General features: G+C 45.2%; 1 protein-coding gene across 7 annotated transcripts in view; it reads right to left on the bottom strand.

The window, feature by feature from the left end:
• Positions 1-20,288, bottom strand: part of BICDL1 (BICD family like cargo adaptor 1) — a 107,098-nt gene that overhangs the window by 15,651 nt on the left and 71,159 nt on the right. For 2 of the 7 annotated variants that reach the window (XM_013056610.2, XM_045073716.1), the window contains exons 3-8: positions 11,255-11,371; positions 10,375-10,386; positions 8,371-8,517; positions 8,108-8,212; positions 1,872-2,051; positions 1,020-1,238 (exon numbers count right to left, since the gene is read on the bottom strand). In XM_013056610.2, the coding sequence (XP_012912064.2) occupies positions 1,020-1,238; positions 1,872-2,051; positions 8,108-8,212; positions 8,371-8,517; positions 10,375-10,386; positions 11,255-11,371 (780 nt within the window). The remainder of the gene's footprint in view (positions 1-1,019; positions 1,239-1,871; positions 2,052-8,107; positions 8,213-8,370; positions 8,518-10,374; positions 10,387-11,254; positions 11,372-20,288) is intronic. The other 5 variants (XM_013056612.2, XM_013056613.2, XM_045073714.1 and 2 more) reach the window with 4 other exon arrangements.

Here is a 20,288-nt window from a genome sequence, read left to right as displayed (position 1 = left end):
TTAGTGGGAGGGAGGGAGGGGGAGGGACGGGGGGGGGGTAGAGACGGGTTGGTTTGGAGGAGAGCAGGATAAAGGAGATGAAGTGGGAGGTGGAGGGAAAGAAAGGGAGGGAAGGAGGAGAGACACAGGAGGGAAGAAAGAAAGGGTTAGAGGAGAGAGACTCTCTTGCCCAATTTGGATCTTCAAACATTAGCCAGACATTTATTTTGGTTTCAGTCTTCAGGGGAGGGAAGTCAACACCTCACTCTGACCGCTCCCATGCCCCATGATGACCCAGTCTCCACAACTAGAGCACATTCCACAATCCACACAGCACGTTCAGGTAAGGACAGCCACCCTCTCACAGGACTTCATCTAATATGGGGAGAAAGATGTCGACTGTTCTGTAGGAGGACAGGCCCCGAAGAGAGACAACTGCCCGAGAGTCGGGGGTGTGAATGGAAAGTAAGTCTGGCAGAAATCTGTCACGAAATTGGAAGAAATGCCAGTCTGCCCAGGGAGCCCACGGGAACATTCTTCTCCTCCACAAGAAGGGCCACATCTGGAATTCTAAAAGGCCCTTGCTGATCTTCTCAACTTTCTGTGCTCACTTGTGTCCTTTTAGCAGAAGCTCCAGATCTTTAAAGTTTGCCTATTTGCAGCTACTCCACCACCAGGACCAAAGAACTACAGAAAAGAAACTTGCAGTTTACACCTAGATCCAAATTTCTATATTCAAAGCTTCCAAGGAAAGTCCTTGACCTCGAGGCCACCATGGCCTGGACTTAACCATATGAAGAAAGGACTCCACTTGTATGCCAGTGTCTTCGGAAAGATGACTTTGGAACCTCCAGTCCCTGACACTCTGTCCCTCTGCCCGGTCACCAGTATAGACTGCTCTCGGACCGTAAGGGCTCTGACACCGTTCTTGACTCTGCAAGGCTCCCCCTCTGGGACTAACCTCGTCCCCCTGCCCTTGCCTGCAGCTTCCCACCAGCCAGGTTGTGTGGGCTGAGGAGCTTCTCGGCCTGGCTGCTTACCGTGGGCTCCATGCCGTCCACGATGCTCTGTATCAGCCTCTTGAGCTCGCTCAGGGCTGTGCGCAAGCTGCCGGCCGGCACATCCTTGGCAGATGAAGTCTCTGAAGACTCGTCCATCGAGGAGTCCGTGGAGACGGCCGAGTCAGCACTGTCGTTCCCTCGGAGGTGTGAGCAGAGATAGCGAACTTGGCAGTAGGCCTCCCAGAGCTGCAGTCTCAGCTGCCCCACAAAGAACCATTCTTGATTATGGACACTAGAGAACACTGTCCCTGCTCATCTTTTTCTAGCATAGGAACCCAACATACTGACACCCTAGAGACTAATACTAGGAAAAAAGATTTTCCTTTTATAAATCACCTGTCCTAAGAAACACTCGTCCTTGTTCTGGGCCTAGTACATCTATGCAGACTCCCAATTCGTAATTCCCCAGCCCTCCCACCTCCCAAGTGTCATATAAGCACATCCTTATTTAGTTGGTTACTTTGATAGAGGAGTCACAATTAGGGGAGTAAGTGGTTAGTAGTAGTATGAAAAGAAGCCATCTGGATAGATAGTGAGTGTTCTAGAGCCCAGTCAGTGTTAGGGGACGAGGCTGAGGATGAGCCAACAAGCCTCTCCTAGGAGGCAAGGGGGCAGCAGTGAGCCCGGGACAGGCTGTGGGCAGAGTCTACTTCCTGATGGCTCTGCCAGTAGGCCTAGGCTTCCGCAGGTGCACGCCACAGGTCCTTGCGGGGAGGAAGCTGAAATGGTAGGCCCTGTGCCCCAAGAAGGATGGACAGGCTCCCGCAGTTCGGGGCCTGCCCCTGTGGTCCCTGGGCAACCTCACATGCCAGAGGGACAGGGTATCAGCACCTGCTCCCTCTCTTGCTCCAGCTCCTCGGCCTCCATGCTCTGTTCTATCTCGGACAGAAGGGATGTGCTGGTGGCCGCGGAGCTCTGCAGGCTCCTCTCCTCCGTGAGCTCGTCCACCTTCACCTGCAGCTGTCGGTAGGAGAGTCGCGCCTCCTGGAGCTCCAGCTGGCTCTGATGCAACTTTCAAAAGAGACAACAAACGGTCAGTCGTGACGCTTTCCCCAAACGAAAACAAACAAGAAAAACTGATCCCAAACCTGATCATGCTTATATGTCCAACCACCAATTTACAGAAAAATACAGAAGAGAGAATATGCTAGATTACATTAGGGGTGTGCAGGGGGTAAATTCCAGGTTTGGGAAATTCTGCAGGACAAACAGCTCAGCTTCCTTAACATACACATGTTAAGAAAAAAAGAAGAGATAAAGGGGGGACCATAGATTAAAAGAGACTCAAGAGACATATTAACTAACCGTGATGTATAGGCCTATTTTAATTTGCATCTTGATTCAAGTAAAAAATGTGAAGAAACAATTATGACATTTATAAGAGTTAAAAATTTGAACACTGGCTATTTGATATATATATATATTTTTAAAGATTTTATTTATTTATTTGACAGAGAGAGATCACAAGTAGGCAGAGAGGCAGGCATAGAGAGAGAGGAGGAAGCAGATTCCCCGCCGAGCAGAGAGCCCGATGCGGGACTCAATCCCAGGACCCTGAGATCATGACCTGAGCCGAAGGCAGCGGCTTAACCCACTGAGCCACCCAGGAGTCCTGGCTATTTGATATTAAGAAAACAGCACCTGGCTGGCTCAGTCAGTAGAGCACATGACTCTAGATCTTGGGGTTGTGAGTTCCAACCCCATGTTGGGGATGGAGACTACTTAGAAAAATTAAAAATAACCCGCCTTAAAAAAAAAAAAACATTGACTGATTTATTATTTGACAGGGAGAGAGAGACAGCGAGAGAGGGAATACAAGAAGGGGGAGTGGGAGAGTGCAAAGCAGGGAGCCCAATGCAGGACTCGATCCCAGGACCTGGGATCATGACCTGAGAAGAAGGCAGCTGCCCAATGACTGAAGCAGCCAGGAGTCCCTAGAAAAATAAAAAATTAAAAAAAAAAATTGCTTTTTTCTCTTAGTCCTGTGGATATTTTTTTTTAAAGATTTTATTGATTTACTTGAGAGAGCAGAGTACACAAGCAGGGGGAATAGCAGAGGCAGAAGGAGAAGCAGGCTCCCCACTGAGCAGGGAGCCCAACATGAGGCTTGATCTCAGGACCCTGAGATTCTGACCTGAGCTGAAGGCAGATACTTACCTGACTGAACCACCCAGGCATTCCTGTGGCTATGTTTTTTTAAAGTTCTTATTCTTTATTTACAGATGAAGTTATAAATATTCTGGGATTTACTTCAGAATAACATAAGAGTAGATGTAACGAACTTAGGGTAGGACTGGCTGGGGCTCAGTGGTTTGTGTAGCTGGCAATGGGGTGCATGGGCCATCATCACATTATTCTATTTTTGAATTTGTATGAAATTCTCCATATTAAAAAATAAACATACACATAGAAAGGCACACAAAGTAAGGTGATGAAGACTCTCACCAGAATGACTAAAATAAACAACAAGAGAATAATGGTCACCAAGTGCTGACGAGGATGTGGAACGTTTGGGACTCTCACTGCTGTCAGGAATGAAGATGTACAACCACTCTGGGAAGCTGGCAGCGACCACTGCCACTGTCCCACAACCGCAGTCCCACAACCTAGCAGCTCACTTTTAGGTGCATATCCAACACGAACGGCTAGGTATGTGCGTGCAGGGCAAATAGGATGTCTATAGCAGCATTCTTCTTCTTCTTCTTCTTCTTTTTAAATGTTATTTATTTATTTGACAGTGAGCACAAGTAAGCAGAGAGACAGGCAAGGGAGAGGGGGAAGCAGGCTTCCTGCTGAGCAGAGAGCCTGATGTGGGGCTCGATCCCAGGACCTTAAGATCATGACCTGAGCTGAAGGCAGAGGCTTTAACCCACTGAGCCACCCAAGCGCCCTGCAGCAGCATTATTCTTAAGAGGAATAATGGGAAACAATCCAAATGCTAATACAGGATGGAGAGATACAGGCACATGTGGGAATATCATACAGCAGTGAAAAAGGATACACTGCTACTATATGCCATAACCTGGATGAATTTCATAGACATAATGTCAAGCAAAAGTCAGACATAAAACAATTTATAATATGGAATTCATTTATAAAGAATTCTAAAACTTCACTGAGATAGAAAAGATGAAAGTGGAAGAAAGGTCTGCTTTTGAGGAAGTGTCAGGGTATTGATGGGGAAGCAGAAGAGGGAGGCTTGTAGGGTGCTGATAATGGGCTTTATCTTGATCTGGGAGGTGGTCACAAAAGGGTATATACATTTGTAAAAATTCACTGGGATGTCTACTTAAGATTTGTATGCTTTACTATATGTATATTGTATTTCAGTAAAAAAGTTAAGGAAAAAGGGGTTGTTCGGAAAGAAGCGGAGGGTAGGATTAGGAGTAATATTTGGGTAGAAATACCAAGAAGTCCCAAACTCATGAGAAAAGAGGTCTCTGCCTACTCACAGTTTACAGATAAGGCCTAGGCCTGGGAGGGGCTTAAACAGCATGGGAGGCTCGGAGGAGGAGAGGGATGCCAGCGGTGGAGGGAACAGCAGTGCAGCTATCACAACACAGAGGTGAGGGCTCCTTCCCTCTCTTGTGAACCGCTACATCACACCTCTCCGCATTCTCTGGGACCTTCTCTGTGGAGTCCAAACAAGGCCCCGCTGCCTGATGAGGTTACTACTGCCCAATGTCAACGCCACCATGGCCGCTAAGTGCCGAACTCTCCGAGCGCACTCCATCACTACAGTAGCTCTTAACAAAACAGACCCTAACGGCAGAATCTTCACCTGCTCGCTGACCACTACGCACATAGCCACACAGGACACCTGCGCAAGAGCAAGGCTTCCTACTCCTGTATTTACGGACTGCCCACCTACCCCTTTTAAAAGATTTGTGGGGCGTAGTGGCGGAAGAAAGAATTTTCTGGGATTTAGATTTAACTAATTTATCCTTCCATAACACAGGACTTTCGGGGTCACCCCTGTTCATTATAAAGAGAGCAGACATGGTTCCGTCTGTTCCAGACCGCTGGCCAGATAGGCTTGTGGCTCCTGCAGAGATGCAGGCCCTGAGCTCCAATGGGTAGCAGCTCTGAGCTCTGGAGTCCTCATGAGTGCAGCGAGCTGCTTTGCAGAGCCTCCAACCCACTGCTTAGGTGCCCTAGGGCCCTGCCTCTGCGGGTTAGTATCAGACAACGGCTGGCTAATGGCACCAGTGATCAGATGAGCCTTTACCAGGAAGAGTCTGGAGCCTGGCTGCTCTGAGAATGAAAAAGGAGTGGGCAAGCCTGCTCTGTATGCATGGTTCCCATGGGTCAGCAGTACCTGCTGGTCCAGTGGGAACTCCTCCAGCCCCAGTTTTGAGAAAACGCAGAAGAAATTGGGGTTAAAAAAAAAAATTCCTAGGAAGCATTTGGCACAATTACAAATGGTATACTACGTTGGCAAAATGCTTTACAATTATTTTCTAGGCAACTCCACATACATCCCAGCAGGAGAAGTTCAGCACAGACAAGTACAGGTTCTCATGCACTGGACAAAATTAGTTCAATTACTCATGCACACTCGAGGGTGCTTAATTAGTTATAACAGCAAGAGAACCAAAGACCAGGACAGGTCTGCCCTGTCTGGTGACTGACTGATCCATAAACCCATGTAGAAAAACCAAACCAGAGGAGTCTATTAAATACAAGAAAGCCTTAAAATTATAAATATCTTCCTTTGTATGATGAAGATGACACTCAAATATATTTCTATGTATATATAGATAAGGGAAGACACCAAATGCCTTAGTTTAAGCTTACAATATTCAATGCCCCTCAAAAGTTGGCAGAGGTGGAAACACCTCCCATTTCGCACTGAGGGAACTAAGACACTATGATGTTATGTGTCAGAGCAAACTTCATCCTGCAGGCCCTCTGTTTCCTGGGTCACCCCACAGAGTGGGGCCTATGCTTTCTGCTGAAGAAATCCTGGGACAAGGTCCCTGCACCTACCGGTAAGATGCCCAGGGGTGTATGAATTGTAGAGGGCACTTAAGTGATCCTTAGAGGGACGAAATCCTTTACTGGGTATTAATGTCCAGTTTTCTAATTTATTGGGTATTCAACAAGTAATAGTTTTTCTACCTACTGTCAGCCTGAAAAAAAAAAAAAGAGAGAACTGGAGTTGGTCAGCATTAGACATTAGACAATCTGCATTAGACAGCGGAACCCAGCCACATGGTGGCCTAGATTCAAGGGGGCTACACTGGTTATGCAGGCCTGATGCTCGCCTACGCAGCCTTCCTCTCATCCTTTATCTGAAACAAAGGATTAAAATCATGGAATTAGACACATTCCAAGGCCACTAGCTCTGCATTTCACATGTCTGACTTAGACCTCTCAACTACCGCCTGAGTAAGCTGGCATGTTTATTCCTGTATCAGTACAGGCCATTTTAGCAACAGAAAAGGGTTTCTGGACAACACTGGTAATTAACAGCAGCTTAAGAAAAATTTCATTTTGAGCTGAAGGAAAAGAATCACAAAAAGGTGGGAATGATAAGAATTCAGCCCATAAACACATATTCTCCAAATGCAAGTGTGCACTGCCTGATTTGATACAGGCCATGCAAGGAGCGACACTCTCATTGTTGAAAAAGTTCAGCTGGAAGAGAGCAGACGTGCAGACTCGAGGTTGACCTGGGGCTCTTGCGGCCAGAGCGCGCACAGCCCATGGTGTTAGCCAAGGTGCTGGATTGCACACGCTAGTCCTGCTCTTCCTGTCCTTTGGTCCCCGGTTCTTGGTTTGAGATAAGGAATTCTTTGTGAATTCAAGCTAGACTGAAAAGGTCTTAGGCAAGGGTCTTTCCGCATTTTTCTGTACTTCCTTTCCTTCTCCTCCACACTCTACCTGCGCAACCTCAGAAGAGTGCCTCGAAGGGGTTCAGAAGTGCTGGTGAGATGCTGACATGCAGAGGCCCGGCAGGCACTAGACACTGTCACCGAGCACCGCGGGAAGCAGGCCGGAGGGCTCTAATTTCACTTCAACCAAGGACTTAGTACACGAATTTGGTAAATGATTCACTTTTTTCTAAGCCATAGTTTCAGGATGTATGCAAAAGCGCTCTGTTCCCTGTAAAGAAGTATACAAACACTCATCACCCTTAACCACAGCAATCTTAGAATATGAGTTGACTCCTTTCTGTCTTGGAAACAGCCATGAGGCTTTAGCCAGCATCATTTTCTAGTCAACATCTATGGAGGCCTTACTGCGTGCCACATCCCAAGCTGAAGGCACAAAAACCCCAGAGGGTGGAAAACTGCTCGTTTGCCGGTAAAGAGGTTAATCACTCAGATGGCAACTTAGCTGACGGTATCAATAATAAGCGATGTTAGCCTAAGATGTTTCCATATCCCACATCCTGGAGTCTTCCTCTACAGCCAATCGCTGATCCCAGTGGGGCCTGCCATACTGGTCTTTGGGGAGGGACCTGCCTGGTGCTGGCACACATCTGGCTGACCACCGGCGCACGAACGCCGCCACCGCAATCTCTCCCCCTGCCGGACAAACTCCGAGGGCGCCCAGGGGAAGGGGAGCGCTCTTAGCCACTGGCCCCAGGTGCTCCTAGGCCACTCCGGCAAAGCTGCCTTTGTAGCAGATGTCATACTCTGTTTCCGGGGCGGCAAGGAGCAATTATCATTTTGTTTAGGGGATTGTCAAGTGTGAGCCTGGGGATTTAGCTGAGGACTAGGTGGCAGGTCCCAGATAAGGACAAATGTGGCCATGAAGCGATTTCCTTTAGGAAGGAAAAAGAAGCCGATTAAGTTCACAAAGGGTCAGCCTATTCCTTTTCTAGCCACTGTTAGAAGCAGGATGGGAGTCTTGCTGTGTTCAGTGGGCAGCTTTGTGATTTCTGCTCGGTGCAAGCTGGCTAAATGCATCAGCCCGGGAAACAGCAGCAGAGAGCACTGTGAGCCACGCACAGGAAATCACAGGCTCCCTCTGAAACCGCTAGCAGATTTCACAAACCCTAGGAGGCGGAATGATACTCCTCATGTTCCAGTCATGTTAATAGCCCAGAAAGAACTCACTGAAACTGCTCCAGGGGCCAGTGGCTTGAACAAATTGGAAGGATGACTTGCGGGTAGCGATGTATTTGTTTTCAGCAGAGCCAGACTCACCAAGTTGGTGGGTGCCTAAGGAGAACGACAACAGGGCCAGTAGAGAGACCTCGGCTTTACCTTCTCCTGACCCCTATGGTGGTGCTGGCCCATCAGCTTTCCTGCAGGGCAGGCAGCTACGTGCTCTTTTAATCTGGCCCCGGTTTTATAGGACAGCTTCTCTGTCTCAGTACCTGTAGGTCTTTGTCATGGCCTTGCCTCTCCAGAATCAGCACCCGGTCCTGTAGCTCCTCCACAGTCCCCTGGAGCAGGTCATTCTCCTCTAAGGTGGCACTGAGACGATGCTCCAGCTCCCGTTTCCGATCCGACAGCATCTTGATCTGAAAGGGTGGAGAGTCACAAGGGTGGTGTGCAGGAAGGGAGGAATGAGCCCCAAACATGAAGGCCGAGGTTTCCCCAAGTGCTCTGCCCAGGGGCCCGGTGCCCCCATCTCGGAGAGAATAGCTGTGAACTCCCAAGCTAGAGAGAAAGCCCCTCCCTTCTAGAAACCTGTCTGGGAAGGGGTGGGAGAGGAGCTTTGGGAAGCTGGAATGTGGGATGCCAGGCAGAGGAAGGGAAGGTCAGTGCTCTGGAAATTCCACAGATAAGACAGAGAAGGGCTCCACCTTGCCTGCTCGTAACTTCACCTCAACCCCATAATTTATGGGGGAGTGGAACCCAAACTGTGGTTCCATTCTTCCTTCTCAAGTCATGGGCACAGGAAAATGCCTGGAACAGCCTCTTGAGCTGCTGTCTTGTCATACTTTTATAGCTCTCTTCTGTACTTCCTCCCCCTGCTAACAAACAGGTCTGGCTCTAGAGGTCACAGTTCAGACCTGGTTCTCCAAGTTAATGGGGGAGTAGCAGGGTACAGAAACAAAGTAGTGCCTGCCTCAGCCTGTGTCCTGGAAGCAACAGGACATGGACATAAGTAAGTAAATGATTTTAGTCAGTGTCTTTTTGCCTGAGCAAGTCATTTGTGAATAGGAGGAATTTCACTCCTTTTATTAAACAGGCCGGTGTGTTTGTACGTTGCATATCTAGCCAGTCTCAAGAGATATAAATCTTCTTTTAGGAAGGCCTGTCTAGTCTTTTCAATGTCAGTGAGAAAACAAAGGCAAAATGTAAAGAGGTGCCAAATCTCCTGGCCTCAAGGTCTGTAGGCTCAGGAGCTATGCCAGCACTCCATGGGCCAGTGATGCTTCACCCCAACAACACTGCACCGCTAAGGGGCCACTGAAACCTTCCCAAGACCTGCATGCAGGTCCCACTGGCTCCTCCCATCTATCATTTCACTGATGAACTTATCTCTCAACCAGCTTCTTGCTCCCAACATGGTTAAGATGTTCTCCACTCTCCCCAGTTTGGCTTGGAGAACAATCCATTAAGGCGACCAAACATCGGCGCTTTCCTGGGGAGATTTTAAAATGAATGTATAATGTGTCTGAGGTTCTCTGAAATCCACCTTTCCCTCTGCTTTTTGTCTGTTCTTGCTGTCCACACCAGAATTCTGTTCAGAGAGCCCAGATCTTCCCCGGCCACTGATCAATCAGATAGGATGCTGTCCTGGGGAAATGGAAGTATGTGGTCTTTGTGCAGAGAGATCAGGTATCTGGCCAAACAAAGAAATACTGTCTCAAGTGTGCACCTGGGTGAGGGACAAAAAGGAATAGGTCTTTTCTGTGAATGGGGCCACTATTCCCCACACTGAAGCATGTTTCCCGTGTGAAGGAATTCTTACTCTAGTTGATTTTCATTTAAATACCCTCTGACCTTTGCATTTTCCTTCCGTGGATAAGCTTTGTTTCTCAAGTTCCACTCAGTGAACTAATGATTTAATAGTTCTGACAGATAATCTTGGCCCCTTAAAAAAACTTAGAAGTCAGAGCTACATGAAGTAACGTGCTTGACCAACGTCTTACGTTGGTTTTGTAAAGCAGCAGTGTTGCCAGATGAAGCAAGGCATGGACACTCCATCACCCCAGACTATATACCCTGAAACTTGTGATCAAATCTGCCAATTAACATTCCCGGGAATGACCCTGAGTCACGAGGGTCTTAAAATAGTAAGCAGAGGGGAGAGGGAAACAGGCAACTCGAAGGAGTCAGAGCTTGGCAAAGGCAGTTTAATGGCAAGTCATGCACACGAGAGTGGTCACAGACAGGCATGCCAAACCCCACCAGAATCAACTACTTACTTCAAGAACCTGCTGCTCAATACCAGTAGTATTTCCAAGGGAAGGGAGAAAGGAAGGGAATGACAGGCAGGAGAAAAGAGAAGATATTGACAGACTTTAGGAAAAACATCTTCAGGTCATTTCCAAAGCAGGGAAGCAGCCATCTGGGGTTCTCTGGGTCTGACCAGAGGTATCTGGCCCTAGCCTGTGCCTTTAAGTGGAACTTAGCCTAAGGGTTGCTGTCTGGACAATCGGCTTAGGGGCTGTCAGGATCAGATTAAATGGAATACTGAGGGGGAAGCGAAGAGCCCCCCACTTTGGGCCAGTGATAGGACTCCCCTCTTCTAACCTCCCACAGCTGGGTTCTCACAGGGTTGTCCACTAAGTGCTACTTTTTCTTTTCCTCTGGCCCACTGAGGGTCAGAGACCCTGCCATGCTCTGGTTCACACCCTCCACACGGAGTGCTTTCTCTGTATTAACTCATCAAACACAACAGCCCTATGGAGTAGCTACGTCTGTTACCCTCATTTTGTACATGAGAATATCACAGGTCCCATTAAGGTGGGCTGAACTGGACCTAAATAGCATGGAGCAAGGGGAAATTCTCTTTCCCATTGTCTGTTTAGGGTCGGCAAGAACGTTCTTGGACAGATCCACATACTCAGTAAAAGTAGGTCATCCATGGTTTCCACGCACTCATCAGTATCTTCCAGACCCAGTGCATCATGAATCAAATTTTCCCCCTTGATTTTCTCACTGAGACATCTCTCTTCAGAGATTTTAGATACAGCAGGGTTTTGTCTTCCCACTTCAGGGAACTCCTTATCCAAAAGACCTACTGCGGCGTCTCCACTGAGAAAAGTGCTGCCTCTGTAAGCGCGGCCCCGCAGGGCGGCTCACCTCAGCCTGAAGGCTTTCAAGCCTGATGATGTGCTGGTTGGTGGAGGAGTTTTTCTCCCGGAAGTCTTCTCTGAGGGCATGGACTTGCATGGAGAGTTGTCTCTCAACTTCTGATGCCTGCAAGCAGAGGAGACTTTCAGGGGGCGACTCGGAGGCTTCAGTGGATTCAGTGCAAAGGGAGTCTGTTAACATTTTCCTGCCTTTCGTTTCCCAAGTGTCTCTCTGCAACTTCCTACTCTGTGAGGAGCATAGGATGAGATGCTGGCTTCCCACCCCCGGTCCATGTGTTCTTCAGTGCTCAAACAAGACCAACCCCCCTACTTCCACTGCGGACGAGTCAGTCTTGGTAAAGACTGCTTTGCTAGTCAGAGTTAACAGGCCTAGGAATAGTAAGCTCTCAAATGTTCAATACTGTCATGACTACTCTGCACATAGCAGAAGCTGCGCGAGCATCTACTAAACCCAGAGAAAGTCTCAGTGTTTTACATGAAAGAGTAAGAGAGAAACCTAGTCCTTCAGAAACTCCTTTATTTCTCTCCTAGAAATGTCTTTATCTATATTCTCTCGTTCCTTTATTTTCTCTTTATTTCCTCAGCAGGGCCCAAGTAAGTCATCTCTGTCTCCATTGCTCATTTCCATTCAACATGGGCACTATTTGAAGCTCCCTGTCATGTTTGTTAAGATTTTTTATTTTTATTTTTTAAAGATTTTTATTATTTGAGAGACAGAGAGAGAACGTGAAAGAGAGCACGAGCATGGGAGAAGGGCAGCGGGAGAGGGAGAAGCAGACTCCCCACTCAACAGGGAGCCCAATGTGGGACCTGATCCCAGGACCCCAGGACGCCAGGACCATGACCTGAGCTGAAGGCAGAAGCTTAACCAACCAAGCCCAGTTAAGAATGTTTCTTTTAAAGATTTTATTTTAAAGTATCTCTACACCCAGCATGGAGCTCAAATTCACAACCCTGGCATCAATAGTTGCATGTTGCACCAACTGAGCCAGCCACACATCCCGGTGTCTGTTAAGATTTTTGCCATTCGGTCCTCAAGGACATCTCATGCAACTTTACATTCTTGGGGACTGTTGGCTCAGGCACTGATTTCCTACCCTGATCCATTTATTCTCTAAGGCTGCAACACAGCAAAACACCAAAGACATTTAGTGTATCGGCACCCTCTCCTGAATGTGCAGGAGAGTATTCTGAAAGAATGCTTCCTTGCTAAGATCGGAGCTCTAGTCCTTCTCCAGGAGTCCCAGCCCAGCTTCCCAGTATGCACTGGCCCTGAACACTGCCCAGTAGAGACAAGAGCCACAGGACAGGTCAAATTAACTGCCTCAGTGCTTTTTTTTGAGGCCAAAAAAGGGTCAGTAAGCTTTATGAGTTCCTGGGAGAGATCACTGTGTGCTGAAGTGGTTAGGAGGTGAGACGGTAATAATGCTGCTACGGTAGGCTAGCTGTTTAGTGAGGCTCTCACATTAACAGATACATGTTTGATAGTTTCTTTCCCCAGCTTTTTTTTTTTTTTTTTAAGATGTATTTATTTACTTTAGAGAGAGCAGGAAGGTCGGAGGGAGTGACAGAGGGAGAGGATTCCCACCAAGCAGACTCCCTGGCAAGCATGGATGCCGCGCAGGGCTCAATCCCATGACCCTGCGATCGCGACTCAAGTTAAAATCAAGAGTCAGACACTCAAGTGACTGAGCCACCAGGTGCACCTCAACAGTTGTTTTTATCTTCAAGTGCTGTATAAGCAACGGTCCATCTTTGTCTTGGTCCTGCAGATTCAACAAATGTTGCTCCCCTGAACTAGATGGCCGTGTAAGAATCTCAGCCTACAGTTCTAATTTTTAAACAGTTACACATACACAACAAAATAAAACCAAACCACCTCTTCTTCCTTATTCTAAATTTAATTACAGACACCACCAGCTTTTTTAGTTTTCTTAATCACTTAGAAACACAATGTTAGTCATCCTTGCCTAAAATAACGTAAGTGGTATGTACAGAGTACTTACTATGTGCCAAGAATTGTGCTAAATGCTTTAAATGCATTATCTCAATTGTCATAACCAAAGTAGTGCCTGTCATGCTCAATTTACTAATGAGGAAACAGGCTCAGGGAAATGAAAGAACCTGCCAACTTTTCAGTAAACGATGGCATCAGAATGGTAAACTTTGGGTTGTCTTGTCTCCAAATTAGGACTTCAATACAGACATACCCTGTTTGGCTGCACTTCACTTTACTGTACTTTGTAGAGATTGTGTTTTTTCCAAATTGGGAGGTTTGTGGCAACCTTCATTGAGCGAGGCTGCTCGTGCTATTTTGCCAACAGCCTTTGCTTCCCTCATGCCTCATGTGTTGCATTTTGGTAATTCTTGCCGTATTTCAAACTTTTCATCACTATTATATTTCTTCTGGCAATCTGTGACCTGTGATCTTTGATGTTACTGCGGTAGTTGTTTTGGGGTCCCACGAAACACGTCCACTGGAGACAGGGACTTGCTCAATAACGCTGGGTGCGTTCCGACTGCCCCACTGCTCTCCTGACGGCCATTCCCCCATCTCTCACCCTCTCCTCGGACCTCCCCATTCCCTGAGACACAACAATGTTGACATCAGGCCAGTTAATAACCCTACAGTGGCCTCTAAGTGCTCAAGTAAAATTAAGAGTTGCACATCTCATTGCTTTAAATCCAAAGCTAGAAATAATTAAGCTTAGTGAGGAAGGCACATCAAAAGCCAAAAGAGGCCAAAAGCTTGGCCTCTTGCGCCAACCATTACCCAAGTGACGGATGCAAAAGAAGAGATTATGAAGGAAATGACAAACACAACTTTTAGGTGCACTGGAAAACCAAAAAATTCGTTTTACTCACTTTAATGTGTATTAGCTTCTTTGTGGTGGCCTGGAACCAAACTGGCAATATCTCTGAGGCAGGCTTGTACTGCCTTTTTGTATCTTGAAAAGAGTTTTTCCTTTTTCTTTGTCCCACTATTAACCAAACCTTTAGCAGTTTGACCAGTCCAAGTCAGCAAGGCTTTTTTTTCTTTGTTTTCTCCTTCTTAAATGCTAAGAAATTTAATTTAAGACTCTGGAAATTTCTTTTAATAGAACTTAGGGCTCATAAGGAAAATTCCTTCTAATAAACGCTGTAATTTGATTGCCTATACTGAATTCAACTGACAATCAAGGTTTCAAATAGGTTTAGATTTACAAAAAGCACTGGGTAATTCAGGTGGGTGACCTTATTCTGAATATCACCAGCTTGACAGGGATGGTGAAACAACCAAGGCCCTGAGACGCACCGGATCGGCAGTCAGGTTGCCCAAGCTGTATTAGAGATGTTCTTGGACACTAGTCTCCTCTCAAAATGATCTTCCTAGAAGTAAAAATGGTCTCTTCCTATGGGTAGCCTGACTCTGGAGTCAGAGCTCTTAACCGCTAAGCTCCAATGGGTCTCCTTTAAATGTTAACTCCTCAGATGTGCTCAGGGATGGACTATTCACAAAGGCTTTTAACCTACATCTCTTATTTGAATCTCTAAAAGGCCTAAGACACAGGAGTGTCTGGCCTCCTTTTGCAGACAAGGAAGGAGAGGCTGAGAAAAAGTGGCAATGCCTTGGTCTTTGGCTTCGCAGTGCTGCGCTCTCCCATGCATACAGCTACCTCCAGCCACGCGGCCAGTCATTTGCCTGTTACGGCGCTGGAGGGGATGCATCACTCAGAGTGCTAAACCCACTCCCACATGCAAGAGCTAATGTAAATTATTTTCTTCTTCAGAGATGACCTTGGCTCAGATCGTTAGAACGAACAGAATGATTAAAAGCTATTTCTGCATAAAAATTAAGTAATAATCTAAGTTTATACATAACTTTAATGTTCTAGATGCTTTCTGATCAAAGGATGAGGAAGCCTGCAAAGCCAGTCCTAGCTCTATAACGAACTTCAGACCATCTTTGAAGTTCCTCAAGTAGCAGAGTTAGCCAGGACAAAAGTGATCTCTCTAAAGGGACTTGCTCAGCTCCTGAGAGGAGGGATAGAACAATGGAAAGGAAAAAAGTTGAGTGAGATGATCAGGATTAGAGTTCCTATCCTACCATATATATGTGTGTACAGAAGTTAAGGGAGTTGTTTAACTTGAGTAACACTTGGCCAGATTATAGACCTACTCCTCTTTTCCATACTATTACAAAAAGGGCAGGTCTAGAGGAATGCTCCTTTCCCTATTTCCAATTCAGGACCTTGTGAGATTGAGTTGAATCACTAAGTTTAGGGGAAAAAAGGAAGGAAAGAAATAGTACAATGCATACAAATTTACGAGAATTGTGGGAAATGGCAAAAGACCCAAGAATCGGTGGTTTTTCTGCTTTTTTGTTTTTATTTTAAACAAGGTGCTACTGAGAACATCATGTGTGCACAGTTCACTTCTTGGGTTTCCACTGAGGGCAGCCTGTCAAGTGATTTGGCCAATATCATGGAGGTGGTGGGTCAAGCTAAAAAATATGGAAAAACACCGAAATATTTGGCAGCCATATCCTTTATCTCTGCTCTCCCGTTGGCCTTTCAAAGCTATCCAACAGCCAGCAATATTCAGAAGCCATACCCCTCCTGCAGATACAAATTTTCCTACTTCTAGTTTTGGGGTAGCAGTCATGGCCCTAAGACATTTTTTGGTGATCGTGGTAGGGGGGTAATACTGGGACAATTTAGTTCTCTTTCTCCACCCCCCCTTAAAAAGATTTATTTATTTATTTGAGAGAGAAGGAGCACACACACATGGGCAGAGGGAGAGAATCTCAAGCACACTACCCACTGAGCATTGAGCCTGGTACAGGGCTCAGTCCCATGACCAATGAGATCAAGACCTGAGCCAAAATCATGAGTAATCATGAGTCAGATGCTTAACCAATTGAGCCAACCAGGCGCCCTGCCCAATTCAGTCTTAAAGTGGAAAATGGCAGGGACTTACACAGTCACCTTCTCAGAATGATGATTCTGGCTACTGTGCCTGATGATGCAGCCAGTAACAGCTATGGCAAAAATGTGGCAAAGTATGACATCTGTAATCACAGGCAAATATAAGATGGTATAGTTTTAGTTCAGGTATTTGTTCTTTGCTTTTTGAAATCAAAATTTTTTTCCATAATAAGAGTAACAAATGTTCAGAATAAAAATAATTAGAGAATTTAATTGAAATTGAAAGGACTGAGATAAGTTATAGTCCCCATTTATCCTTAGTCATCACTGCCACTCTCCAGTGAGATCTTTAATATCATTCCTATTACAGATATTTCATGTGAGTCCTAGAAATTGTCTATTCATATCTAAAACGTTACAAAAGTTTTGCCTTTAAAAATACATATAGGGCACATGGGTGGCTTAGTCAGTTCAGAATCCAACTCTTGATCTCAGCCCAGGCCTTGATCTCAGGGTTGTGAGTTCAAGCCCTGCATTGGGCTCCATGCTGGGTGGGCATGGAGTTTACTTTAAAAATAAACAAACAAACAAATAAACACACGTGTATTTTTTTTTTAAAGATTTTATCTATTCATTTGACACAGAGAGAGATCACAAGTAGGCAGAGAGGCAGGCAGAGAGAGAGGAGGAAGCAGGCTTCCCACTGAGCAGAGAGCCCAATGTGGGGCTCCATCCCAGGACCCTGAGATCATGACCTGAGCCGAAGGCAGAGGTTTTAACCCACTGAGACACCCAGGCGCCCCACAAACATACATGTATTTTACATCTTTCCAAGCCAATATATAGATCTACCTTATCCTTTTTAACAACTGTTTAGTTATGTGAATATAACATAATTTAACTAATCCCTGCTTATGAACATTTAGAGTGCTCCAATTCTTTGCTATTACAAACACTGCTGCAGAAAACATCCTTGCTTAACCATCTTTGTGCTTGTGGGAGAATATCTTGTAAGTGAATAAATTCCTAAAAGTGGCATTGTTAGGTAAAAGGTAAGCATATTGGGGTGCCTGCGTGGCAATCGTTAAGCAGAGTTAAGTGTCTACTTTGGCTCACGTTCTGAGCCCAGGAACCGGGGCTCGAGCCTCGTATCAGGCTCCCTGCTCAGCGGGAAGTCTACTTCTCCCTCTTCCATTCCCCCTGCTTCTGTTCCCTCTCTTGTTCTGTCAAATAAATAAATAAAATCTTTTTTTTTTTAAAGATTTTATTTATTTATTTGACAGAGAGAGATCACAAGCAGGCAGAGAGGCAGGCAGAGATGAAGGGAAGCAGGCCCCCTGCTGAGCAGAGAGCCCCATGTGGGACTTGATCCCAGGACCCCGAGATCATGACCTGAGCCGAAGGCAGTGGCTTAACCCACTGAGCCACCCAGGCGCCCCAAATAAATAAAATCTTAAAAAAAAAAAAGGTTATGGGGGCGCCTGGGTGGCTTAGTGGTTTGGGCTGCTGCCTTCGGCTCGGGTCATGATCTCAGGGTCCTGGGATCGAGCCCCGCATCGGGCTCCCTGCTCCGCAGGAAGCCTGCTTCCCTCTCTCTCTCTCTGCCTACTTGTGATCTCTGTCTGTCAAATAAATAAATAAAATCTTAAAAAAAAAAGGTTATGAATATTTACATTGATAGGTATTGCCAAACTATACCCCGAAAACATTGCACCAGTTTCTATCCCCACCAACAGAGTACAAATACGCTTGCTTCTCAATACCTTGCCACCACTGGGTAATATGAAACATTTTAATCTTTAGATACTAATTTCTAACACTCATTTTTTTTTTAGATTTTATTTATTTATTTGACAGAAAGAGAGAGACAGCAAGAGTGGGAACACAAGCAGGGAGAGTCGAGAGGGAGAAGTGAGCTTCCCGCTGAGCAGAGAGCCCTACATGGGGCTCGATCCCAGGACCTGAGCCAAAGGCAGATGCCTAACGACTGAGCCACCCAGGCACCCCTATTTCTAACATTCTTATTTCAAAAACATTGTCTTTTTTACTTTCACTGATTACAGATTGGATGATAAAGAAAATGAGACATTTGAGAAACTACTCTAGTTCTGTTAAAGAGTGATGAAAAGCCCAATACTTATATACCCTTAAACTATCTGGAATGAACTCCTTTTTATAATCAGAGTGCTTGGGTTATTATTAATTAAGCCTCAAGTTGGCAAAACAGAATGACTCTGTGTTCCTTCTCCCTGATATGCCTGATTTGGTTAGAGTACCATCTAGGACACATTACTTTCCCTCTACTGAGCAGAGCTATTCTAGGATTTCTTTATGATTCCTTATGGTTAGGCATTTGGGATCTTCCCGTATTTCACAATTATAATAAATACATGTCACTGGTGGGTAAGTAGCACTTGAATAGAAATGCAGTCAACAACCTTACTGTGTCAGAAAGGGAGATGAATATGCTTTAGAAAAGAAAATCTAGGGGCACCTGGGTGGCGCAGTGGCTTAACCCTTCAGCTCAGGTCATGATCTCAGGGTCCTGGGATCGAGCCCCGTATCAGATTCTGCTCAGCAGGGAGCCTGCTTCCCCCTCTCTCTCGGCCTGCCTCTCTATCTACTGTGATCGCTCTCTGTCAAATAAATAAATAAAATCTTAAAAAAAAAAGAAAATAAAATCTACACCAATATAAAACAAAATGGGATTATTATTAGCCTTTGCTTAACTGAAAAATCCAATTATCCAGAGACCTGTATTTTCTTATCTTCCAGGTTTTATTGTGAAAAATTTTCAAATTCATTAATGGGTGCCATGAGCCTACTGACAACATATTACATGACAAACCTTTATTTTGCTCTCTTGATTATTTATAGTAAAATAGTGATAGCCATCTACTAGATGATCATAAATCAATGTAAAAAATTAAATTCGCCTTTTTGTTCTCACTAGGCTTCCATATGCCAATTCCTCCCAAAGGTTTTCAAAAATAACACTCAGAAGTGAGGTTTGTCATGTATTTATATTCTCCTTAATGTTTGAAGACAATAAGACTTTCACTACTACTTTTACAAAGAAAGGCTTCATATCTAGTTATATGGCTTATGGGGACTGACCCTCCTACTGAAAATGACTAAAAATACTGTGTAAACCAGAAAAGACTTCTTGGAAGCATCAAGGAGCTGACAAATACAGTGACAGATCTATGTTAATGTTTCACGTATGCAAATTATTACAACCACCCAATGGAATACAAGCAGTAAGAAATAAACCTAACTACACCACAAATGAATAAGGAAACTACAAGGAAGGACATGGAGAAAATAACTAAACAAAATAACTGGAAAATAGTCTTTTGACTACACTGTAACATTTAAGAGAAAAAGAATATACACGGACATTGTACTGTAGTTAATAAATTTGTTTCTCACAGAGACGGATAAGAGATTCTGACCCCAATCTATGTTTAACAGAATTGAACATATAAGTAAATATATCACATATAATGAGAACAAGGTTCTTCTCTTGCAGAAAAATAAGACACAAATAAGGAAAGAAGAATAGAATGAATTCTGTGCTGCTAGACTGGAATCAGAGATAGCAGTATGAACTTACTAGTATGTATACAAATGGACAAGTTGAGAAATAATTATGGATGTTTGTTAATGAAAATCATTATTAGGCAAGTATCCCAGTGTTAGTATATTTTCCTTATGTCCTAAATCTGTCTTCTGAGAGGGCCCCAAAGTAACAACATCCCAGGGGAACAACTACTGTTCAGATTTGGTTTCTAAATGCCATTCTCTACTAAATGAACCAAGGCTCCTTGGAGAAATGGCTGACTCCAGGGTTGGGGCAGGAAAAACACAAGATGAGCTTGGATTATCTTGTGATGCCGGAAAGAAAGGAAGTGCTCATAAAATGATGGAGACCTACTGAACAGGCATAGGTGCTAAATTGAAGGCGCTCCCAATGGCTAAGACTAAGACCATGTGGTCAATAAAACAACAGTTATGGATGACAGCACAAAGAATAAGAGAAATATTCATGAGTTCATACCGATAAATAAATGAACAAAATAAACGTGAGGGGGAAGGGCAGCTCTCTCTTACAGA

This window comes from Mustela putorius, unplaced genomic scaffold (assembly GCF_011764305.1).
Source record: "Mustela putorius furo isolate JIRA1106 unplaced genomic scaffold, ASM1176430v1.1 tig00537248_pilon_pilon_pilon, whole genome shotgun sequence".
Taxonomy (NCBI): domain Eukaryota; kingdom Metazoa; phylum Chordata; class Mammalia; order Carnivora; family Mustelidae; genus Mustela; species Mustela putorius.
This window is presented reverse-complemented; position numbering and strand designations above follow the sequence as displayed.